Source organism: Gigantopelta aegis, chromosome 15 (genome assembly GCF_016097555.1).
Source record: "Gigantopelta aegis isolate Gae_Host chromosome 15, Gae_host_genome, whole genome shotgun sequence".
Lineage (NCBI taxonomy): Eukaryota > Metazoa > Mollusca > Gastropoda > Neomphalida > Peltospiridae > Gigantopelta > Gigantopelta aegis.
The window spans coordinates 6,282,084-6,308,677 of record NC_054713.1 but is presented as its reverse complement, the minus strand read 5'-3'; the positions used below and the strand labels follow the sequence as shown (position 1 = coordinate 6,308,677).

General features: G+C 37.0%; 2 protein-coding genes and 1 long non-coding RNA gene across 13 annotated transcripts in view; 2 read left to right on the top strand and 1 right to left on the bottom strand.

The window, feature by feature from the left end:
- Window positions 1–7,393, top strand: part of LOC121389916 (multiple epidermal growth factor-like domains protein 6) — a 222,743-nt gene extending 215,350 nt beyond the window's left edge. For 8 of the 9 annotated variants that reach the window (XM_041521583.1, XM_041521581.1, XM_041521579.1 and 5 more), the window contains 2 exons: window positions 1,957–1,991; window positions 4,998–7,393. In XM_041521583.1, coding sequence (XP_041377517.1) covers window positions 1,957–1,991; window positions 4,998–5,075 — 113 coding nt within the window. In that variant the 3' untranslated portion in view covers window positions 5,076–7,393. The remainder of the gene's footprint in view (window positions 1–1,956; window positions 1,992–4,997) is intronic. The other variant, XM_041521580.1, reaches the window with a different exon arrangement.
- Window positions 1–13,743, bottom strand: part of LOC121389918 — a 33,397-nt gene extending 19,654 nt beyond the window's left edge. For both annotated transcript variants that reach the window (XR_005960119.1, XR_005960120.1), the window contains exon 1: window positions 13,108–13,743. This is a non-coding gene — a long non-coding RNA (uncharacterized LOC121389918). The remainder of the gene's footprint in view (window positions 1–13,107) is intronic.
- A 6,554-nt stretch (window positions 13,744–20,297) lies between these two features.
- On the top strand, window positions 20,298–25,706 carry LOC121390744. Of its 2 annotated transcripts, none has more exons than XM_041522645.1 (4): window positions 20,298–20,434; window positions 21,517–21,654; window positions 24,840–24,977; window positions 25,573–25,706. In XM_041522645.1, coding segments are annotated over exons 1-4 (330 nt in total). In that variant the 5' UTR covers window positions 20,298–20,382; the 3' UTR covers window positions 25,575–25,706. The 2 variants fall into 2 exon arrangements, with proteins under 2 accessions (XP_041378579.1, XP_041378580.1); XM_041522646.1 differs by lacking the exon at window positions 20,298–20,434 and adding an exon at window positions 21,300–21,318.
- Window positions 25,707–26,594: the final 888 nt, after the last annotated feature.

Here is a 26,594-nt window from a genome sequence, read left to right as displayed (position 1 = left end):
TTATAGACATGGATTCTACTTAGCAGTATAAAATGCAATATCAGTAAGAAGTCGATTCTATTTTGCAGTATAAATTACAGTATCACTAACACTTATAGTCATACATGTGTCGTAGGTGAACAATAAATATTCTTTATTACAGTGACCTGACTCTTTATTAACCCCTACATAGTAGGTACAGCCATTAATACATGTACATACAGGCAAAATATATTTTATTAAAGCTATACATTAGGGTTATCATGAAGAATCCTAAACAAATATTAAAAATACAAATTACACATACAAATACAACGCTTAAGCGGAAAATTATAATAGTTGTATGCATGTTTATTTGTATATTATAAAGCATATATCTGTATCTATCTATCTATCTATCTATCTATCTATCTATCTATATATATATATATATGCTTGCATTTATGCTTTACTGCTACAGTCCAATCTGTATTGGTGCCATAGCGCATAGCGCACACAGTTATATATTCTCTGTCCATTGATATGGCATCTGTATGTAAACATCATTATAAAAGTCTTCCACATGCTAAATTATGCTTACGTATAATTTATACTCTACTAACGTATATCTGTATCGTGAACTACAAGCTGTATATAATACTGAACCTGTTAAAAGGACTGTCCTGAATTGTCAGCGATTATAAGACGTTTGAACTAACAGAGTGTTTTTAAAGATTAAAATTACATATTGAAAGAAAGAAAGAAATGTTTTATTTAACGACGCACTCAACACATTTTATTTACGGTTATATGGCGTCAGACATATGGTTAAGGACAACACAGATTTTGAGAGAAAACCCGCTGTCGCCACTTCATGGGCTACTCTTTCCGATTAGCAGCAAGGGATCTTTTATTTGCGCTTCCCACGGGAAGGATAGCACAAACCATGGCCTTTGTTAAACTAGTTATGGATCACTGGTCGGTGCAAGTGGTTTACACCTATCCATTGAGCCTTGCGGAGCACTCACTCAGGGTTTGGAGTCGGTATCTGGATTAAAAATCCCATGCTTCGACTGGGACCCGAACCCAATACCTACCCGCCTGTTGATCGATGGCCTAACCACGACGCCACCGAGGCCGATGAAATTACATACTGAATACAATTTCTTGTGTAGGATATCCAGTGTGTTTGCGGACATGTACTAATGTTTGCATACGTCATATTTCGATATATGTATATTTGTTCTTACGTATAAAATTATTGGTGGGAGGTAAAACACCGGTTTGAGCTACTTCAAACATTAGGGCCACACCAATTCACAACATATACAGTATTTTTACAGACACTGGTATTCTAAACAAGAAAGGGGCGAAACGTAGCCCAGTGGTAAAGAGCTCGCTTAATGCGCGGTCGTTTTGGAATCGATCCCCGTTAGTAGGCCCATTGGGCCGTTTTCGCTCCAGCCAGTGCATCACGACTGATACATCAAACGCCGTGGTATGTGCTATTCTGTCTATGGGATGGCGCATATAAAAGATCCCTTGCTGCTAATCGAAAAGAGTAGGCCATGAAGTGGCGACAGCGGGTTTCGTCCCTTAATATTTGTGTTGTCCTTAACCAATTGTCCGACATCATATAACCGTAAATAAAATGTGTTGAGTGCGTCGTTAAATAAACCATTTCCTTCCTTCTAAAAAAGAAAATACATTTTAGTCACTAAAACAGCTATGTTAGTTTAAAATGCTTACAACGGAAGAAAACTCTGGGCAGGACCTTTAAATATGGGAATGCTTAATTCATTATATATTCTACATGTCAATTATATAATACATATATGCTTCCATATATCTCTGAATGTAATATATGTTGTGTGTATATATATTTATGTACAGTTAGATATTTTAGTTAGTATTCAGTCGGTTTCTCAGCTATTTTCGGTCAGGTTTTTCAGTTATCTTTACTGTTTATACAAAATGTCTTGGTGTATGTTATTTAAGTTGTGAGACAAAATGCCACCGACTCTCCAAGCGCCGTAAGTATGCATGGCCACAATGAACACACAGTAAACACATATAACCATCATCAGGTGATTCACCTGTTGCATGAACTAAAACCAGGTGTGTTTCATACCTGCAGATTAATGGTACCTCCATATTTTAGCATGCATTTGACAAGAATTCAGAACCACGTTACCTGCATGTTACAGGAATTTTGAAAATCCCTTGCATGTCAGAACGTCATGTAGCATAAAAGCATTCTTTTATATGTCATCAGGGCTCGAACTTAGGGGTAGCCCAGGATGATTTGGCTACCAATTTCTCCATCGGGATACTAGATGTTTAAACCTGGTAGTCTGCCAGGCTACTTGGTGTTTTTTTCACATCCAGTTACTCTGCAACCAAGACGCGTAAACACCTTAAAAAACCCCATAAAACAACGTTTGAATATGTTTTGAAATTTATTTACCAATTTTTACTGAGGGCTACCATATTTTATAACTTGGTAGCCCAGTGGGCTACCACTGAAAACAGTTAGTCATGGAATTACTAATTACAAACATCCATAACATACGGCACGGTCTTTTCATGGGTGGCTACATAATTGTTTAGTGGGGTTGCAATTTAAAAAGACATATATTTTATTCCAAAGTCAAGGTCTGCTACTCAAACAATCATTTAAGAAAGCAAAATAACCACCACCCCTAACCCTCTTGAAATGAAAGAAAGAAAACAAAACTTTATTTTTTACCTTCCATAACAAAAGCATGATGTATTAAATTGTGTGTTAATAAATACAATAAGAGACCAATTTGTTGTTATGCTACATAAGTTAATAGATGTTTTGTGTCACTATTCACCATGTTTCGCAATACGTTCAGTAGATACCACTTTAATTATCTAACCGAACAATTATTGTTACTCGTTTTCTTTGTTACATTTACCATAGTTTGACACCCAATAGCCGATGTTATTTTTCGTGCTGGTGTGTCGTTAAACATTCATTCATTCGTTCGTTCGTTCGTTCGTTCGTTCATTCATTTATTCATTGTTTTCTTTGTTTGCAGTGTTAATTGGTAACTAATTACTACTAGTCGTTATTGTTTTCGTAACTGATGCAAGAATTAAAGCACGTTCCTAATGTGTAACATGTAGTAACGCGATAACATTGCAGACTTATGAAAACTTCTAACGTGAAACAGTTTTGAATACAGTACAAAAGTATACCCCCCCCCCCCCCCCCCCCAAAACAAAAAAAGAAAAAGAAGAAGAGACAAACTACGTACAATCCGCATGATACAACTTGTTCAGCAGGAAAAACAAAGCACACACACATATTTTGAGTTCTTAGTTGCATCTCTGTACGTGACAGTTCTGAAGTGAATAATACTAAAATCACTGCTCGTGTATTGCATATTACCCTGGAAGGTCTCAGCAATACAAAGCCTTATTCGCACCGTTAGCAAAAACACCTGATATCACTACTATTATGACAGCGATTAATGAATGAATGTCATCACAATTGCACTTATTGTAATGAGCTCTGTCCGGTGCCAGTTTTGGTTCAGTATACTTGTCTGGGAGTGGCAGTCCTCATTGTGGCAGTGCAAGAGGGATGAACTTTTCAGTAAAGGATCTACTCGAGAGTGGCTTTCCTCCTATAGAAAAGGCACCGGATAGAGATCCATGGAATCACCCACTGTGTTGTCAAATGCCCATTATGGTTTCTCAGATTTTTAATATGGTGGAATTAACAATATCACAAAACTAGTGTAATTTTCATATTACTATAATAATGTCGGAAGCAACTTATTTGATTTGTTGATGCTTTTCACTGTATATGTTTTTAAATTATATATATTATTAAATATGTTGCACAATTTTGCCTCCGCGCACAGTTCTGAAATATAATGCATGTCACGTTGTTTCGTTTTATAATTTTTAATTAAAAAAAAAAAAAATTCAAATGCATTTTTGATTTTATTTGAAGTAGTTGGCCTCTATATATCCCACATACAATTTCGTTTTAATTAGTTTCAAACATTAGCAAAGAGACTTGTCAAAAGTAGGGATAATAATAAAACAATGTTATTATATATTATATTGGTATTTTGTATAATTACTCGTCTTGAGAGAAAAACAAACTTTCAACTCATGCCCACTTTCGTTTTAAAGGCATACTGTCACAGATTTAAGGACCTTATTTCTTTAAAAATGGATAATAAATAAAAATTACATTAATTGTTGGAAACAAAATCTAGCTATCGCATCACCTTAACTGAACCATGATGGAGTGAAATCCATGTCATCCCTCTCGGCAATTTTAGTTTTTGAATTATGGACCATTGCCATAATTTAATTATTTTTTACAAAATGTCATTAATAAATGGAGTATGGTGGTTATGAAGATGGTTGAATAAAGTACATTTAGGGACAAATCAAATTATTTTTGTTCAGGTAATACTTTGGTAGACCATTAAATAGGTCAGTGGTCTGTGACAATATGCCTTTAATGTATTTATAAGTAATGTCCACTTTCGTTCTGATATTTTATAACTCATGTCCACTTTCGTTTTAATACATTTATAGCTCATTCCCACTTTTGTTTTATATATTTTTTAACTCATGACCACTTTCGTTCTGATATATTTATAACTCATGACCACTTTCGTTTTGATATATTTATAACTAATGCCCACTTTTGTTTTAATATATTTATAACTCATGACCACTTTCGTCTTGATATATTTATAACTCATGACCACTTTCGTTTTAATATATTTATAACTCATGACCACTTAATTTTAATGATCTAATTGTGAATTTGGCAACCTGTATTGCTCGTGCCCGTTGAAACCTTTTGTACGTACTGAAAACAAAGAAGAGAAAAAACCATAACTAAACTAAAACGTGCAAACTGATCTATAATTAATGCGATTTATTTTATCCCTGACAAAGTTATAGGATGGAAAAACAAAGAAATATGGAAGGTTGTGTATTCTTTCACAAACTTATTTTAAAGCATCTTATTTTTATTTTAGTTGCAACCGGACCACGACGAGGCGATGTCCCATGGGCCGTTAACTACAGCAAGAAGTAAAGAAACCAAAGGGGAATAAAGTGTGAGACACTAGCATACACGGTGCTGAGATTCCAAATGATCTCCAAAGGGTGTGCAGTATTTTATTACGAGATCAGCAAACAGCCAACACCCGAAAATTAAACATTCTAGGAGTAGCAGTATAAAAATGATAAAAATTCTGGATGGACGAGTAAAACAATTACAAAACATTTTGAAAGGAGCAGTATAAAATTAAAATGCCAAACATTCTGGAATGAACAGTGCATGATGCAAAACTGTGTTTGCTGCAATATATGATGTTAGTTGTTATGCAATACAAAATGTTATGGGAAGAGCATTATATATTGCAAAACATTTTAGGAGCAGAATAAAAGGTGAAACCTTTTAGAAGCAGTATATGATGCAATAATATTCCCAAAGAAGCATTCTAGATGTACTATAGAATGTAAAAACAAAAATGGTCAGTATATAATGCAAACTGTTCTAGAAGGAGTATTGTATATTGCAAAACATTCTAGGTGCAATAAATGATGCAAAACATACTAGATGCAGTATATAATGCAAACTGTTCTGCAAGAAGCGCTCTGCATTTGCAAGCATCTGGAAGGAGTTGGACATAATGAGAAATAGTTTAAGCGAAACCATCTAGGCTAGTTAGATATATTGGTGTTGTCAATGACTAGGCTGTATAATTGGTTTGAATGAAATTCCACCTTAAATTGGACTTCAGGGCCCTAATTCACAAAGCTCTCTTGGGCTCTGCTAGACAACAAATCATCCTCTTTGCAAGTCTTTTAGAATTGCACTGCGATATCGCAAAGTTGCGAAATTTTAGTGAATTAGGCCCCAGGTATACAAATATCGACTTTATTTACTACTCCAGGGCCCGTTCTTATAAATATTTAGTCTAGTCTCAAACGTCATATGGTTGCAATATAAATGACGTTGCCATGGTGTTAGAATCTTATACTTCATTAGAGTATTGAGACTACACTGTAAACGTTTTGTAAGCGTCGTGCCAGATATAGCAGAAGCAAATCAGTTGTGGAAAGAAGGGACGTGTGACTAATAAGCATTGGTTTGCTGAGGTGGGGTTTTTTGATGACCCAATACTTTTTCTCCAATGCGTTTTAGAGGCTCAAAAGAGTGGGAGAAATAATTTTTAAAATATTTAAATAGTTCTTGCATTGTCGGATACTGGCGTAATTACCTTTAAGGTTCTAACTGAAGCACCGTCCATTATGACGTCTTGACAAACGGATGACTAAAATGCATTTGAAGCCACCATTGCCCAGACGATGTTATGACAACGTAAACATGTTCAGCAGGGCTATGCATCTTATGTGGTATGTTCAGTTTATACTAGAACACGTTAAAGGACAGTATGCCATTGTCGAGCGATATAAAAACTACGTGTAACCAAATACATTCAACATATATACTCGTATAGTATACACACAAAACCGTGCTTAACCCACAGTCTGTACTTCATTTCATTTTTGTTTTAAATCGAAATTAATGCAGTCGAATCTAAGATGGAATTTTGTTCAAATATATCTTAGATACGTTATTATTTACAAGTCTTTCAGTGTCTAAAAGTTCAAGTGTTTATATTTGTTAACATTTTAATTCAATTGTCCACACTTCACAGCACTGTTATAGTTCATTCGTTGTTTATGTGCATATGCCATTAACTTTATTTATGTGCAAAGAAATCACATGTATAGAATTTTGAATATACAAAATTGTAAATATTCACAGTCAGGAGCGTAGTTGGCAAGGAATTTACGCAAATTAACATTAAGGAACGAAGATGATAACGAGTCAAATGAATCTAAGAACAATTTGCAAAGAAATTGGGTTTTAAATTCTGAAACTAGATGTTGTCATCTTCGTAGGTCTTGCCCATCATGTACCATACATGAGGACATGTTATTGAGGGACAATGTTTCATTTGTGTTTTAACCACATATCGTATGCACATTTTGATTGCTACGTCTTTTGGGTATGAACTCAGAATTGTATATGCGACATGATTTGATTGTAATTAAATCCAGTGTATAGGATGAGATGAATGAAGACAAGAACTACGCTCCGACTTGTATCAATTTGTGAATAGCAGAACAAATGTTCATGTGTATGTTTGTTGCCTCTTTTGCGCCTAACGAAGGTGGTACGAGTTTAGAAATATGACTCATGTAATCTTAATGCAATTAAACTGATTAATTTACTCTTTTTTCATTGCAAAATGTATTGTGTCCCTGTTTTCCATTGCAATAAGTACATCTTGTGTTCTATAGTTCTGAAAGTGCATTGTCATTGTTATATTCATTGCATTAAATATAATTGTCCCTGTCTTGCATTATAATGAATACAGAATAGATTTCCCTCGTTTTTCAATGCAAAACTTTTTTTTTTTATCTGTTTGTTTATTGTTGTTATTTATTTGATTTCTTTCTTTATTGAGGCAATTTGTTTGGGATCGGATTTTGGAGTGGGTTTATTTTTTATTGCAGAAAGTACATTGTTATCTTTATGCATCGAAACAAGTACATTTGTGTTACTGTATTGCAATAAGTGCGGTCTTTATACTTCGTGTTGCAACAATCGACTGTCAGGGTCGGGCTTAGAGTGTGCCGGACTCGACACAAAGACATTTTCGAAGAAGCGCTTTAAAAGTTCGTATTCTTTAGCAACCGATTTGTCTAAAACAGGGTAGAGGTAAGCGAATGTTGCAGACCACACAAACCTAGTTTCATCTCAGAAGAAGTAGGAGTGGGATCACGACCGATGGTAATAACTGGAAGCGACGACAAAGTAGGAAAACATTAAAACGAAAGTCTTTATCTTAAAACCATCCATTTTAGGAATGAAAACAAAGTTAAAAAGAATATACAACTTAAAGTTTTGACTATACACTATAAATTTATACAATAGAATGAGGGAAACAGTATGTCATTTTTTTTGCTTCCCTTATATTCTTGAAGAATTTTGTAATATAGAGGCAACGTCGAATTTTTCATCTTATAACTTTGTTTTTCTTTAATATTATCATTATTATTATTATTTAGTGAATGGTTTAAGGTAACAACTTATCTTTTCACTAAAAAAACATAAAGGATAAGATGTTCGGTGCTTATGAATAGGTTAAATCGATTGCAATTCAAATAAATGCCTTTATTTTTATTCTAATAAAAAAACATTTTTAATTTGAACTGATCTTGTCCAAGTTTGTTATATTCTATGCCCGACCCTGAAATATTCATGGCTATTAGACAAAGTATCATAAACATCAGGTACGTTTCTTTTTAACACATTTTTCTTTTCATTTCAATTATCCCACATCATAGTTTATTATACATTTTGCCAAACCACGTCCCTGCACCTCAGACGAATTTACGTCGAAATATTGGGGTTTTCCCCCATTATGATGTTCTAAATAGAATGGTGGATACTTATTTGTAAGGAAATGAAGGTTTACAATTTGTAATATATGCAAGAAATGCAATGGAAAGTGGCCTAGTAGCGTCATCGTAATATATCGAATAGATAATGAATAATGAAGTGAAATCGACACCATATTATAAAGACTGAAATTAATATTATTGATCAGTTAATTGAAGGGAGGTAAGCACCACGACTATAGCAACCACTGTCTTGTTACTTCCCGTTGACATGTGACTACCTTACACTATTTCTAAAACTGATGGTTGGAAATCCACATCTACATGACCAGGGGCCTAATTCACAAAGCTCTCTTAGGCTCTGTTAGGCAACAAAGCATCCTCTTTGTAAGTCTTTCAGCATTGGACTGCGAGATGGGCCTAGTTCACAAAGCTCTCTTAGGCTCTGTTAGGCAACAAAGCATCCTCTTTGCAAGTCTTTCAGCATTGGACTGCGAGATCGCGAAGTTGTGAGAGTTTAGTGAATTAGGTCCCAGCCCAGCAGTCGTAACTCGGTTTGTATGTCTGCGTGGATTGTGTTTAGATGCTTCTATCAGAGAATTGTTTAAGTAATCCTGCCACGGGCACATCCTCTGACTGCGCAATATTTGTCACGTTACTGTTACTTCAAATATGGAATGTTTACGATGTAACCCACTTAGTTGTAAGCCCAGTATGTGCAGGGAGTGCCAACACGTCATCTGAGTACGACTGGTAATATTACGCTCTGGCCAATCAAATTGTATGTTACAGATCGTACAGATTGTGAACTACCAACACGAATCTACTGGATTTTGATGGGACAGATTTGTAATCGTTTGTTTATAATTTTAGGACAGGTTCCAGAAATGATTGCATGGAGGAGGGGAAAGCATACTATTAGAACTTGTGACTCATGAATCTTTCGATTCAGAAGAGAAAAAGAGAACGTGTTTGTTTTTCTTTTCTGTTAAAATTTAGTATTTGGCAGAGAATACGTTTATATTATGCATAGTAGACCTACATGAAATGGTTTCTGGAACTGGGAGATGATTGGGTGATGTCTCTACATTTTCAGGATATGACATATATTGTTTTGTTTTTTGTTTCCTATTACATGTATTATTGTGTTTTTGTTATCGATGTTGTATTATTGTTATCACCTCTGCATATAAGAATGCATTTTTGTAAACATTCACGTGCGTTAGTCAAATAGGCCTGTTCATATTGTTTGTTTTTTTTGTTTTTGTTTCTGCGAGTATCGTATCTGAAGGATGTTTGCTTTCATTTTCTCGTTATTATTCTCTTCGTTTTNGGGGGGGTTCTCTACCATAAATGATTGCTCGCTGGCAGTGACTTGTAGAAATAGAAAGAAATATTTATATTAACATTTTTTAATAAAAACTACATGGTTTGGGGTTAGTTGAGATAGATTAATACCCAGCATCCTACGCGCAAAATATACTTTAAATATTAAAATGCAAAACAATGCCATTAATCTACCTCCATTTCACACACACACACACACACACACACACACACACACACACCTAGAACACTCATGTCAATGTCGCACCTTGATCTTACAATTCAACCATATATATATATATATATATATATATATATATATATATATATATATATATACACACACATACACCACCACTACAACCACATCCATCACCACCATCACCACTACACCTGTGAAAACTAGGTAGTATTTGTGTTTTTACATGCATTGTTTTATGGTCAACGCCCCTGACACAAAATAAAAATAATGATATTAATAATATCAGCAATAATAATAATAATAATAATAATAATAATAATATTGATAATAATAATGATGATATAATAACAATATTATTAATCACAATACTGAAAGGATTAAATAGTACAGCATAATATTGTGGAACTTGTTGACCTTATTAATGTTGAGATTTGATTATTGGAAATCTTTGTTATATTGTCTGGCCAATCAGTTTTAAGTAGATATTTGCTTTGAATTGTCCAAATTTATCTTTTTTTGTAAACAATCTCAGTTTAATTTGCCATAAGAAGAAAAGTAAAAATGTTTTGAAAAATTATATAAAATAAATGCATAAATAAATATATAATAATAATAATAATAATAATAATAACATCAATTTTGTTTATAGTTTTAACGTAAAACAAAATAAATAAATAGTTTGCTTTAACCGATTATTTAGTGAATGATGGACGCTTACCCAATTCACCAACCGTATTAACTCTATTTTCATTTCGTTTTCCATTTTCCATTTTTTTTTTATAAATTACGTTTTACGTTCGTGTTCTACCTCAGTTACTTTCCTACCCCGTTTCGTTTTATTTTATATTCATACTTTTGTTTACTTCGAAAGCCGGGAGCTCGTTGTGTCTTGTTTCCCAAAACCAAAATGTTCTCTGTTGAGAACTGACCCATGATTAATTATAAATTGTTTTGTTTATTTTATGTTTTATATTTCCCAATATCAAATATTTATGTTCCAAGTTAGAGTCCACTATACACACACAACGCTTTTTCATTCGTAATTTTATTATTAGGCCTACATAATCAAATAACTTATTTATAACTTGTTTGAAATATTATATAGTTTTCTTATGTATTAAAACATTGAAATTAGCAGTTTTCTCTTGCTAATTAATTGTCTTCTACAGAACATTCAAACTGATCTGTTAAGGGTGCACACTCCGTTAAGTTTATGTACTTGATGAATAGTCCTGTCCTAAATCGTTAAAAATATAGAATCAGCAAGATACTTAAAGGCGTACTGTCACAGATTTAAGGACCTGATTTCTCTAAAAATTAATAATAAATCAAAATTACATTAACTTTTACAGACCAAACCTAGCTATTGTATTACTTTAACTACACCATGATGGAGTGACATCCATGTCAACCCTCTCAGCAATGTTAGTTTTTGAATTATGGACCATAGCCATAATTCAATTATTTTTACAAAATATCATTAATAAGTGGAGTATGGTGGTTACGTAGATGGTTGAATAAAATACATTTAGGGACAAATCAAATATATATATATATATATATATTCTTAAGTAATACTTTGTTAGGCCATGTAATAGGTCAGTGGTCTGTGACAATATGTCTTTAAAGGGACATATGTATATAAATAATCTATATCCTGACCGTTCCTGTAGTTATTAATCTATTAAGACCTCATTTAAAAGTAACACGACGAGCGACACTGATAATAAAACTCGCGTGGGTAACAAATAAGAAGTAATGAGAGCTTAGATGGAGTAACACCTGTAAAGGGACAGACCCTAGTGTTTAAACACTACAGCATATTTTTCACTATTATAGCTGTTTATGATCTCTGAAATCAATCATTACTTATACTGTATTGCTTAGATTATCCAGTTCCGTAAAACCGAAGTGTTTCTGGTCATCCTGGTGTTTCTAACACCACAAAATGAATTTTTCGTATTTTTTAAAAAAACGCACGTGCGTCTGATAAGTAACGATTATGGAGTCGCATTTTAATCTATTTTTTAAGGGTATTTCACAGACTCTTGTTTCACTGTTGTATCAAAATGTGTTACAGGTTTGTCAATTAATCAAACTTAGTGGATTTAGTGACACAAAATTTCACCAGCAAAATCAGCAAGAGTTGTCTTTATATAAGTGTCTGGAGTTGTCTTCTCTCATATTTGTTTCCCGTCTTTTGAGTGTATTGGCAGTGTTTGAACCGTAAATGGATATAATCACGAAAATAAGTTGAAATGTATATTGGTACAGAAGACATATGAAACATCTTTTCTTATTACTTTCTTATTGTGAATACTTATTGAGTGTTTGCGTTCTGTGCTTTATCTGTCGCAACAGCACTAGAGCCAGGCCAGTTTGGAACCAGTCGAATGGTTCATATTTGTGACACTAATATGATCAACACAAACAATAAATTCATTACCCTGTTTCAGGCCTGTAGGAACGATATTTGAAGGGGAAGCGCAATCTCTAGTGGAGGGGACAGAAGCCAGATATTTATCTTTAAACAGACTAAGATAGAAATAAAATAAAACGTACATTTGTTTTTGCTTTCTTGAAAGTGGGAGGCCTATGTCCACCCCAACCCACCCCACCCCCACCCTAACGCAATATATTTGTGACATTAATATAATCAACAAACATAATAAATGAATTACCCTGGAACAATATTTGAAAGGGGAGCGGGGGGGGGGGGGTGAATTCTTGGAAGGAACGAGCATAGAAGGCGCAAGACTAGTTGTTTCGGGGAAATGCCCACCCCCCTCCCCAGGGAATTTTGAAGTCTACATACTCAGAAATACCATTTTGCAGCCATTTCAGGAAGGTTACATACTAAAACGTCCATATCAATAACCTGTAAATTGTCATGTTATTACCATATTTATTATTTTTGAAAGGGGGGGGGGGGGTCTGCCCCTTGACCACCCATCTCTCCCCGCTAGCTACGGTCCTGCAAGCCAGATTTGTACATTACGGGCTTGCTGTTGTTTTTTTATATTATTGTTTTCATTCGTAATTCGATTATTTCTATTCTTTAAGACATTGAAACGCCATAGCTGATGGGTATTCACAGTTTGTTGTACGAGCTATTGTTTTGCTATTGTGTTACTTACCTCGACATATTTTGCACTCAAAATAGCAATTCCATTGTTGTCACCATCCTCATCATAGCAGCAGACGTAGCACTTTCATTGTTACGTCATAGGTCCTCGTCACACTGAGGTAGAAATCCTATTGTTACTTTTTTGGCCTCGCCAGGCTGACGTAGCAATTCCATTGTTACGTCATCGGACTCGTTACGTAGACGTTGTTTCACGTTGTTACTGTTGATGCTCTCTTTTTTTTTTTTTTTTAATTCTTACTCCACGTTGTTGTCAATATTGTTTCCTTTACGTGTAGTAACGCAGACCAGTTTGCTATCTTTTTAAGGAAAAAAAACCCTTTGATATTAATTTGACGTGGTCGCTTGGCCGCCATTACACTCATTTTTGTGATTAATGTAGCATAATAGCAATAAACTATGTCAAAGAGTTATTTCGATTTGTGTTTTATTAATGACTTTAACCCGTGATGGTAAGGAAGGGGCATTGTACCTTAAGAAGTGGATGGTTAAGCGGACTCAAGGCTGGTAGGTACAGGGTTCGTGGTACACCTGAGGCAATTGGGGATTTTTCATCGCTGCACCAGCTCCAACCCAGAGTAAGTGCACCGCTAAAATTAATTGGTAGGTGTAATGCCACACACACCGAGTTTCATTCACTTCACGGGTGTGATTATGTCCCCAAAGTGTGTGACCCTATATGGGGCATGATTACCCAATAGGCACTGCATAGGCACGGCAGAAACGAGCGACATTGGTGGGGGGATAGGTGGGGGGAGGGGTGCGCTGATCGAGATCAAGGTGCAAAGCAAAGTTTCTAGGGGGTTCGGGGGTATAGTCCCCCGTAAAATTTTGAAAACCAGATGTCCTGAAATGCAATTTCTTACATTCTACAAGTATTTTTTTTTTTTTTTTGTGGGGAGAGGGGCGGAGTGGGGGGGGGGGGGGGCGGGCTAGATCGTCCAGGCCACCCTGCTCCGCCGTGCCTGCTGCAGGTTCCATTTACACCGAACTTGGATCATATTAACTGTTGATGTTGTTTTGTGTATTTAGGAGATAACCATATGCAGGGGCGTGCGCTGGAAATTTTGCAGGGGGGGGGGGGGGTCGAGATGTTTGGCGAAGACCGACACCGCGAGCGCCGCAGGCGCGAAGCCCGTGGCGGGGGTGTCTGGGGGGATATGAATTTTTTTTCGCCTTGAGCGGGGGGGGGGGGGGGGTTGACCCCCCAAAAAAAACACCTGCGCACGCGCCTGATATGGTGTTTTTAGATTTGCGGGTGTTATTGTCTATTTGATCCCGCAAATGTCATTTTTGACCCGCAAGTATAAAAACTCAATATGGTTACGTCCATTGTAAACTGGATCATTTTTCAACGGAACTAACTGTGTATTTGGTATTTCTTGGAAAAAATACCTGGCTACATAGTCCATGAGCCAGACCCCAAAATTTCACGTATCGGTACCACTCGGGTGGGCAAAGTCTACCAATGTTTTTCTGAAAGCCCTATGCCTATAGATAATGAAATCACTTGACAGACCTCCAGAACTCACAGCATAGTGGTAGTATTCACACTTTGAAGTAACGCACTTGCGTGAGTTTGGATCAGTTCAACTGTGGGGTAGGGCAAATGTAAAATAGACTTTCTTGATGACCAGTGGTCCGTTTGCCACAAATTACCCATCAAAATGTTTGTCTTGATGGATGCTACAGTTTAAATGAGGTCTCGTGCAATTATGTTCATTAAGTAGGTCACCAGAGGTCAAAAGGTCACACAATTTGACATATGCCCAAAATTTGGACACCAGACAGAAAATACTCTATATAAGCCATATGCATCAGATTATGTTCACTTAAATTGATTTATTTATCAGCCAAAGCAATACAAAAGTGATTTTAAATGTTAAATATGGGATGTTCTATGTAATTACGTAATGGTCACAAACGTTATTTGCCGTTCTTTTGAAATGCATGTTTTTTGGTGCAAACTCCAGATATTACTCTTCAGACACCGATATCCATAATATTTTGTTATAATAATCACTTCATTCAACACTGACTAACACGTTGGTTCTGATGTGTGTCAAGATGTATTTCACCTGTTACACTTCAGACCACGATATCCATAATATTTTGTTATAATAACCACTTCATTGAACACTGACTAACACGTTGGTTATGATGTGTGTCAAGATGTATTTCACCTGTTACACTTCAGACCACGATATCCATAATATTTGGTTATAATAATCACTTCATTCAACACTGACTAACATGTTGGTTCTGATGTGTGTCAAGATGTATTTCACACTGATACACTTCAGACACCGATATCCATAATATTTGGTTATAATAATCACTTCATTCAACACTGACTAACACGTTGGTTCTGATGTGTGTCAAGATGTATTTCACACTGATACACTTCAGACACCGATATCCATAATATTTGGTTATAATAATCACTTCATTCAACACCGACTAACACGTTGGTTCTGATGTGTGTCAAGATGTATTTCACCTGTTACACTTGCATATAATTAAGACGAAGGTCATCCCAAGGTCATGAAAGTAGGTAATCTTTCAATGGTTGAGATATCCAACAGGAACGCTTCATAGTCCCATTACATTTTGCCTAAATCTTGGTTTCATAAGCATTGCCATCTAATTTTGGTGATTTCTACACATGCACCCTCTCCCTCGTACTTGGCACATACAACAGTGCCTCCACCTACTAGACCAGTTGTGAACTAAATGATACTTGTGTTCTCTTTACAATAACTAATTGCATGACGAAGAAGGTGTTGCGTCAATTACCGAAACTGAAATGTTTGCTTGGTCTTGAAAGTATGGTTGAAGCCTTTGACCAAGCCCTCTACGCGATAACTATGGAAATCATATAGAAGCAAAGGGAAACATTCTCTGACATTGTTCCGCGAATAGGGTGTTTCATACTGTGTGCATTGTACTTGGAATCACTGGAAAGCGCTTCCGAGATGCAGGGTTGAAAGACCTGTGCATCGAATCCGGTGTCATAGCGGCGAGTTCCATTGCAGGTGTGTTGGAGGGTCGCAAATACAATAGTGCTGTTCGGTTCCATAAGCTTGTATATGAGGACTTGCATAGGATTGCATGGTATGGATTCCGAGGACGGATTGGATCGAAGGAAAATAATGAGGAAAACACTTTCGACAGTGCAATGGGGGTGATCAAACAGTTTTCTGAGGATATTTGCCATAAGATATTTACAGAGACCCTTTCGAATCCATCCTTTGAGACACTGGCTATCCATTTCTAGGAGTATCTAGACCAGCTTCGCATGAATGGAGGAGACCTGGCAGCTTTCTGGATGACATACATTGACCTTGCTCAAATTTTGAATCTGTTGTGTGGTTCAAGAGAGGGTGATTGGTTACTGCATGTGTCTGTCTTATACCATGGTGTTTTGCTTATGAGAGAACTATGCCTGCTACAAGAGGTTTCAGCTTGAAGCCTAGTGCTGCAGGCATGTATTAACACACAGCTGAGTATTGAAGTTCATTCCTCGGGTTACTTCGGGATATGTTAGACTAATCTGTTCACAAATTCAAATCTCCTCAGCTTTCCTACGGGTGTGCTGGCACCAACGGAAGTTACCAAGGGTCTCATGCAAGCCAAGGATATTGGCGAATCTGCGTACAAAACGTTCAGGGAAGAGAGACTGGAGACAGATCCCTCAACGAAGAAGTTTCATGACACCATGAAGAAGCAGAACCTGAAGATGTTCAGTGATGTGAAGAAAACCTATAACACTGGAGGAAGGCAGGTAAATGTGAAAGCAGATCGCAAGTTTTTCGCTAAAATGATCCTAATAGGACAGGCACGGAAACGAAACATTAGGGATGTCTCATTCCATCCTCTAGGTCCAATACCGTTGGCACTAGCTACACCTGAGGGAACCCTCAGGAAGACCAGCAAACTTGCTCTGGCAAAATAGTTGAAAAAGGACTTGTCTCCGACAAAAGGTCTACCTGGAAATTTTGCAAGTATCATCGATGGGATGGCACTAGTTCAATGTTTAGAGGCAAATCATATGTACTTTAGTGATTTTTTAAAAACAGTCTTTTTTCTCAAATGCTCTAAGGGGGTGGGGGGGGGGGGGGGGGGGGGGGGGGGGGAGGGGGGGGCAGAAATAATCGAATAGACATTGTGTTTGACATATACCGAAACGAGTCAATCAAAGTAAACCGGGGAGCACTGGCAGGGATTTTGTTCAGAACAACAGAACCTGGCCACAGAATAAAACAATGGAGAAACTTCCTTTTAACCTGTTGCAAGGGGTAAACAGAGGACTGTGTGAGTGACATTGAAGCTCTGAGATCGGGACAGGAGAAAGCGGACACTCTCCTAATATTACACGCCGTACACTATTCGAACTTTGGTTACAGGTCGGCTGTGGTTGTTTTTGAGGACACGGACGTATTCGTTCTTTGTATCGCATTCGCAGACCATGTTGCGTGTCCATTGTATGTGAAAAGTGGTTCGCAGACACAGGTACAGTATGTAGATGTTGAGAAAGTAGCACAAATGCTCGATCAAGAAAAATGCAAAGCACTACTTGGGCTCCATGCATTCAATGGTTGCGATATGGTGAGTGCCTTTGCCGGTCGGGGAAAATTATCATGTCTCGACTTGATGAGTACTGAACACATGGAAATGCTTGCACAACTCGGTACCAACTGGAGCCTCTCAGATGACTTATTCAACAGGTTGGAATCGCTAACTATCTACAGCGCAAGGTCTACTACAGAAAGAGTCAATGACTTGCACTTCAGTATCGTCTGCGCCAAAAATGGTGAGGTTAACTCATGGCAACTTCCGCCCTGTCCTCTTCCTTGAATCATTGCAAACGTGCAAATTACTAATGTGCAATTTGGAAGAGGAGCTTGGATGCTTTTCCAGAGATTCCTGACCCCATTGGCAATGGTTGGTCAAAGGAGGGGGAGAGTTAGTAATTGACTGTGGGGATGGTTTGCCTGCTCCAGAAGCAGTGATGGAAATGCTATCCTGTACATGTTCTAAAGAGTGGGGGATAGTTGCACATGCCTTCAGAACAAGATGAAGTGCACCTACTTAGCTACATGTGCCAATCAGATGCCTGAGGACGATGAGAAAGAAGTTGACTTTTCTGAGGATGACAAAGAGGAGGAAGGGGACAATTCCGATGTTGACTTGAATGATATTTAAATCACAAACACTCTCATTACTCAGGTGAATAATAATTAAATCACTGATCAATAACAATCACAGTCTTGATGTGAAAGTGGTAACAGTATTTGACTTAACTGTGAACCTATCTTTGAAGCAGTTGAATAAATAACCAAGCGTTTCTATACCGGATAACTCTACCATTGAACGATGACCTATTTTCATAACCTTTGAGTGACCTTCATCATAATTATATGCAAGTGTAAAAGTGTGAAATACACCTTGACACATATCATAACCCACATATTAGTCAGTGTTGAATGAAGTGGTTATTATAACAAAATATTATGGATGAAGAGTAATATCTGGAGTTTGCACCAAAAAACATGCATTTCAAAAGAACGGCAAATAACGTTTGTGACCATTACGTAATTACATAGAACATCCCATATTTAACATTTAAAATAACTTTTGTATTGCTTTGGCTAATAAATAAATCAATTTAAGTGAAAATAATCTGATGCATATGGGTTTTATAGAGTATATTCTGTCAGGCGTCCAAATTGTGGGCATATGTCAAATTTTGTGACCTTTTGACCTCTGGTGACTTACTTAATGAACATAATTGCACGAGACCTCATTTAAACTGTAGCATCCATCAAGACAAACATTTTGATGGGTAATTTGTGGCAAACGGACCACTGGTCATCAAGAAAGTCTATTTTACATTTGCCCTACCCCACAGTTGAACTGATCCAAACTCACGCAAGTGCGTTACTTCAAAGTGTGAATACTACCACTAAGCTGTGAGTTCTGGAGGTCTGTCAAGTGATTTCATTATCTTTAGGCATAGGGCTTTCAGAAAAAACATTGGTAGACTTTGCCCAACCAGGTGGTACCAATATCTGTTCTAGCTCATGGACTAACAATCTAACTGTAGACCCTTGAATCGTCAACCTCGCCTGTTCCAATTGCTAATGACGTCACTTTCTAATGACGTCATTAGATTTCCGGGTGTTATTGTCTATTTGATCCCGGAAAAAAGAATGTAATTAACCAATCACAATACAGAACACACTCGCCATCAGTTTACAACCTGTAATACATATTGTTTGACTAAAAATAGGGTTGTGGGGTGTGGGTGCGCCTGATATGTTAAAGTACTGGGCACATCTCCAATGTACTGCTGAAAATGAAATAATAACAATATCGTAAAACAGTTTAAAAAAAAGAAGTAAATCTTTAAATACCGGAGAGAGGGCGGATGAAGAGGGAGGAAGGGGAGTTACTTTATTTGAGTCCAAATTCACAGCAAATAAAGGCTCATGTAGACTGGATGCATACGGTCCGGCTAAAAATAAATACTTCGAAATACATTAGTTTCAACGAGAGCGTTTAGACTGGATACGTGAAAGAACCGCAAGCTGCCAGCCGCAATGGGATAATCGTATATGGTTTATATGTTTAAAACGTAAGCAGAACAGAACAGAACTTTATTACACTCAGGCCGTTACACAACGGCGTTAGAGGAACATGCATAATAAATTACGTACATTTGACAAGATGGTTTGACAAAACGCAAGCAGCAGCCGCACCAGACGGAACAGTAGGACCGCACGCACGCGCCGCATCTAATCTATATTGGCTTTAATTGTGTTTGTCAGCAAGAGGCAAACCACCCCTTGCCCACTGATGGAACCTCGTCCCTTGCGTGCGTATCGAAAACTTTGGTCTAGATAAGCATCTGACTAGGTTTAACTATAGTTTACAAAACAATATTGCCCCTTTAAGACAATACAAATATATATATATATATATATATATATATATATATATATATATATATATATATATGTATGTATCTATATCTATGTATGTATGTATGTATGTGTGTGTGTGTGTGTGTGTGTGTGTGTGTGTGTGTGTGTGTGTGTGTGTGTATCTATATCTATATCTATATATATATATATGTATATGTATATATAGCAATTTCCTCTCTGATACGTACCTACACAATGAACACCTGACATTCTTTATCTCAGTTCGGTTTTAATCTACGTTCCCAATCGTGTATAAAGCACATTGGAAATACATCATCATAATGGACGGCAGCCGGTGTGTTGTGTTCGTGGGTTTAGTCTTACTCGTTAAAGGTATCGTATCACAATTCAAGGGTGTTTCCTTTAACGATACAATTACAGCACATTTATTTATTAATCATCGGCTATTGGATGTCTAACACTGGGTTATTCTGACAGGTTAACAGTCTGTTGTGTTCTCATCAGAGGAAGCAGTTAACCTAATGCAGCAAAGAATCTTTTCATATGCACCATCCCACAAACAGGATAGCACATACCGCGGCTTTTGACAAGTACTGTTGTGGTGCACTGTTGGGACGAGAAAACACCAGAATCAGTTGAACTGATCCACCGAGGTGGTTCGATCCTACGACGCAAGCACCTCCAGCTTCCAATTAGTATCATCATGTAATTGTGCTACAAAATAAAGTGACTTCGTCCCACGTGGATTAACATACATGCATCTTTATCCTACAGCATAACAACAAACATAACTAAAACAACAAAAAAACAAACAAAAACAACAACAACAACAACATAAAGACAAAGAAACAAACAAAAAATGAAAACAACAATCAACAACAACAACAAAATTCAAACACAATATTAATGACAAAAACAAACATTTTATCTGTCTGTCTGTCTGTCTCTCTCTCTCTCTCTCTCTCTCTCTCTCTCTCTCTCTCTCTCTCTCTCTCTCTCTCTCTCTCTCTCTCTCTCTCTCTCTCAATGGTAGCCAGCTACTGTGTCTAAAATACACATATTTTCCTAAATCTGATGTCACAGAGTTTTAGTTTGATTATTCTCGAATTCAGTCATGACTTTTAACTTACATGTTGATAATCAGTACCAACGTGTCACGTGGGAACACACTTTGCTCTACAGGAAGTACAGCGCAGGTTTGTTTCGCATAGAGGAGTCGGGTTTCTTCATGTATCGTTGGTAGTGGTTAACAACATGTAAGTTTAATGTGATGCTTGGACACGAGAGTAATCAAACTAAAGCTCTGTGGTATTAGATTTATGAAAAAAAAAAGCATTTTAGACACAATAGCTGGCTACAATTGCCGCAGTATTACACACAGTCCTCTCTAGCCCTCCCTTACAACATATGAATAAGGGGACGGCTAGAGGTGACTCGAGCTACATATATTCCAGTGTGCATGTCTGAACACTGCAACCACAGGGACAACTGCACCGTGACGGGATGCAGTCTGGGCGGCAACATCGAGTGCGACGACGACAACATTTGTACCTGTCACGTGGCTGACTGCCTGGACGGTGAGAAAGTGGGAGGTAAGTCAGGGGCGGGCGCACGATCTTTTTAGGGAAGGGGGTGCAACGTTTAAAAAAAAAGTACGCATAGCATCCAGAGAGAGCACAATGTTTACAAAAAACAATTGTATTTACAGTATTCAGGATGGTAGTGCAAGGTTTAAAATAACACTAGAACACTTTGATTTATTAATCATCGGCTTTTGAATGTCAGACATTAGGTAATTTTGACATTTTGTAAAACTAGCAGGAAGGGATCATTTACATGTAGTTTCCGAAAGACAGGATATTACATACCACGGTCTTTCCTATACCAGTCGTGGTACCATGGCTGGAACGAGAAATAGTCCAATGGGTCCACAGACGGGGATCGATCCTAGACCGACCACACATCAGACGAGCTCTTTACTACTGGGCTACGCCCAGCCACCTGTTCGTTCGAATATTTAATACGCCATACCGGACTTTGTGGTGTCGTGGTTACGCCATCGGACATAAGGCTGGTGGGTATTGGGTTCGCTGCCCGGTATAGGCGTGCACAATACATGTTAAACATGCACTTAAATAGAGATCCTTAAATATAGATACTTGCTAGCTGTTAGTTAAAGGGGCATTCCTGAGTTTGCTGCAATCTTTAACGTTATCGACTAACAGAGACTTTTTAACGATTGGAATTACATATTGAATTTATTTTTCTGCATAAAATATTAGTGACTGTATATTAAATGTGTTTCTGATCGTTCTAATATTTGAACAAGGTTACATTTCATTTTATTTCCTAAAATATTTTTTTTCGTACGTACGAAATCATTTGACGACGCAATCCAGTTTGGGCTTCTTACAAATATTAAGACGACCAGAAACACATTGAATATACAGATACTGATATTCTAAACAAGAAAACATATTATTTACTATGTAAGTTTAATCGTAGAAATATTTTATTAGTCGGAAACAATTTACAATGCAGCAAACTCAGGAATGTCCCTTTAATGTATTTTATTTACTGTTATCATGTTCTTGTATACTGTAAACTATTATGTAAACGGTTGTATATGGGCCGATGGCCTATACACAGAAATGAATAAACTAATGTAAAAATGTAAGACCACTACACCCTGGTATCGTGGTTAGGGACAGTCTAAACACCATTCGTAATGAGAACCTTTTGAATCCTGCACTTGCTGCAGACATTTTAATTTAAAGTTGACAGTCTAAACACCATTCGTAATGAACCTTTTGAATCCTGCACTTGCTGGAGACATTTTAATTTAAAGTTGACAGTCTAAACACCATTCGTAATGAGAACCTTTTGAATCCTGCACTTGCTGGAGACATTTTAATTTAAAGTTGACAGTCTAAACACCATTCGTAATGAACCTTTTGAATCCTGCACTTGCTGCAGACATTTTAATTTAAAGTTGACAGTCTACTTGCTGGAGACATTTTAATTTAAAGTTGACAGTCTAAACACCATTCGTAATGAACCTTTTGAATCCTGCACTTGCTGAAGACATTTTAATTTAAAGTTGACAGTCTAAACACCATTCGTAATGAGAACCTTTTGAATCCTGCACTTGCTGAAGACATTTTAATTTAAAGTTGACAGTCTAAACACCATTCGTAATGAACCTTTTGAATCCTGCACTTGCTGCATTTTAATTTAAAGTTGACATTTTAATTTAAAGTTGACAGTCTAAACACCATTCGTAATGAACCTTTTGAATCCTGCACTTGCTGGAGACATTTTAATTTAAAGTTGACAGTCTAAACACCATTCGTAATGAACCTTTTGAATCCTGCACTTGCTGCTAACATTTTAATTTAAAGTTGACAGTCTAAACACCATTCGTAATGAACCTTTTGAATCCTGCACTTGCTGGAGACATTTTAATTTAAAGTTGACAGTCTAAACACCATTCGTAATGAACCTTTTGAATCCTGCACTTGCTGGAGACATTTTAATTTAAAGTTGACAGTCTAAACACCATTCGTAATGAACCTTTTGAATCCTGCACTTGCTGCTAACATTTTAATTTAAAGTTGACAGTCTAAACACCATTCGTAATGAACCTTTTGAATCCTGCACTTGCTGCTAGACATTTTAATTTAAAGTTGACAGTCTAAACACCATTCGTAATGAACCTTTTGAATCCTGCACTTGCTGGAGACATTTTAATTTAAAGTTGACAGTCTAAACACCATTCGTAATGAACCTTTTGAATCCTGCACTTGCTGCTAACATTTTAATTTAAAGTTGACAGTCTAAACACCATTCGTAATGAACCTTTTGAATCCTGCACTTGCTGGAGACATTTTAATTTAAAGTTGACAGTCTAAACACCATTCGTAATGAGAACCTTTTGAATCCTGCACTTGCTGGAGACATTTTAATTTAAAGTTGACAGTCTAAACACCATTCGTAATGAACCTTTTGAATCCTGCACTTGCTGCAGACATTTTAATTTAAAGTTGACAGTCTAAACACCATTCGTAATGAGAACCTTTTGAATCCTGCACTTGCTGCTAACATTTTAATTTAAAGTTGACAGTCTAAACACCATTCGTAATGAACCTTTTGAATCCTGCACTTGCTGGCGTATCAGGACATTTTAATTTAAAGTTGACAGTCTAAACACCCGTAATGAACCTTTTGAATCCTGCACTTGCTGTTGAGTGCGTCGTTAAATAAAACATTTCCTTCCTTCCTGTTACAGATTTGTAGATTAACAAGGATTATCGTACAATTTTCGCGGCCTGAAACCAGATTCCACGACTTTAAAGTAACATACCCTAGTTTATAAACACTAAAGCATATTTTTCACTATTAGAGTCGGGTTGTTTTGTTTTTTCATAACTGAAATCACACTTTACTTAGATTGTGTTAATTTCCATACATCCGGACTGTTCCTAGTCATCCTGGTGTTTTTAATATCACAAAATGCATGTTTGTCATATTTTTAAAAACGCACGTGCGTCTGAGAAGTAACGGTTATTGAGTCGTGGTCTAGTCTATTTTTAAGGATATATATTTCATCATTTCAACGTCACCGACTCTTGTTTCATTTTAACTTCACTGTTGTAACTTTATCCAAATGTGTTACCGGCTTGCAGATTAACTAAACGTATTCGTAATTACCTTGTTTTTGCGGGATGGAACTGGGCTCCGCTACTTAAAAAAAAATCTTCTGTTTCTTTCCCCCCAGTGGGCTGCGGATCCCAAGGGGCGAGTTTCTGTTATAACTGGTATAACAGTGCGACGAAGCACAACTGCGACTGCGCCGACTTAAACAATCTCCACTGTATTGACGGCAAGTGTCGCTGCGGCTACCCACCAAACTCGTGTGAGTATTTAGACGACAAGTGTTGCACCGGGTAACAACCAAACTCGTGTGGGTATTTAGACGCCCAGTGTTTAACTGGGTAACTACCAAACTCGTGTGAGTATTTAGACGTCAAATGTTGCACCGGGTAACCACCAAACTCGTGTGTTTATTTAGACGCCAAGTGTTGCACCGGGTACTCACCAAATTCGTGTGAGTATTTAGACACCAAGTGTTGCTGCGGTTACCCACCGAACTCGTGTGAGTATTTAGACACCAAGTGTTGCTGCGGTTACCCACCGAACTCGTGTGAGTATTTAGACACCAAGTGTTGGTGCGGTTACCCACCAAACTTGTGTGAGTATATAGATACCAAGTGTCGCTACTCACCAAACACCAAATGTGTCTACGACTATCCACCAACCTCATGTGTGTATTTAGGCGTCATGTATTGCTGCGACTACCTTTGAAAATAATGTGAGTATTTAGACACATAAAGTGTTGATACGGCTATCCACCAAACAGGTGAGAGTATTTAGATACGAAGTGCCGCTGTGGCTACCCGCAAATTCATTCATTCATTCATTCATTCATTCATTCATTCTTTCATTCACAGAGACTTCGATGAACCGGAGCAACAGGTACTACTGGACTTGCAAGAAAAAATAAAGACAGAATTCCAAGCCAAACAAATATAATATTCTACTCTTGTTGCTTGGTAACAAATGTAAATAAATTAGTGCAGATGTTTGTTTGTTGTTGTTACTGTTGGTGGTGGTGGTGGTGGTGTTTTATTGTTGATATTGCTTGTGTCCAAAGTAAAGAACCGCTGAAACCATCCACTCAATATTAACATCATATGGTGTTTATTTTCTTCATTAGCAGTGCAGGGTTATATTTTGGGCGAAGGGCAACCAAATAAACTCAAACTCTAGTCCATTTGTGAGTTACATATAAACAATATATAAAGTTTATTAATATTCTGGTTTATAACAGAATTATTGCTACGTATATATATAGTTTTTAATTACGGCAACTTAATGCCTAGCATAATGCTATTTCGATACAAGGTCGATAGAAAGAGACACATAGAGAGAGAGAGAGAGAGAGAGAGAGAGAGAGAGAGAGAGAGAGAGAGAGAGAGAGAGAGAGAGAGGCAGACAGACATACAGACAAACAGGAGATAGACAGACAGACATAGATAGATAGAGAGAGAGAGAGAGAGAGAGAGAGAGAGAGAGAGAGAGAGAGAGAGAGAGAGAGAGAGAGAGAGAGAGAGTCAGACAGACAGACAGACAGAGAGAGAGAGAGAGATGGTTTTTTTTGCTTTTTGGTTGTTGTTTTTTTTGTTTTTTTTTTAAGGGAACACTGCTCGGCCAACTGCGAAAAAATATAAAAGTGGCGACAAAATAATCAATGTTGCGAATGTCTGTGGCGATTTTTTTAACAAAAAAAATTAAGTAAATACACTCTCAGTTTTAGGTATCCAGTAACAAAGAATAATATCAACCATTATGTAATCTTCTGACCTGTATGGCCACGTTATTGAATCTCCGATTGGACAAATAATGCATGCATTCTCTTTATTGTTCTTTGTTTCTTTGTTTATTGCAACGTAATCCAGCACAGACACCCGAG

Excerpts from the sequence above, each read along its gene's own strand:
- LOC121390744 (XM_041522645.1), top strand. The coding sequence starts at position 20,383 with ATGGACGGCAGCCGGTGTGTTGTGTTCGTGGGTTTAGTCTTACTCGTT. Across the intron at positions 20,435-21,516 it reads TTTAGTCTTACTCGTTAAAG|TGTGCATGTCTGAACACTGC; the intron begins GTATCGTATCAC and ends CATATATTCCAG. Across the intron at positions 21,655-24,839 it reads GGACGGTGAGAAAGTGGGAG|TGGGCTGCGGATCCCAAGGG; the intron begins GTAAGTCAGGGG and ends CTTTCCCCCCAG.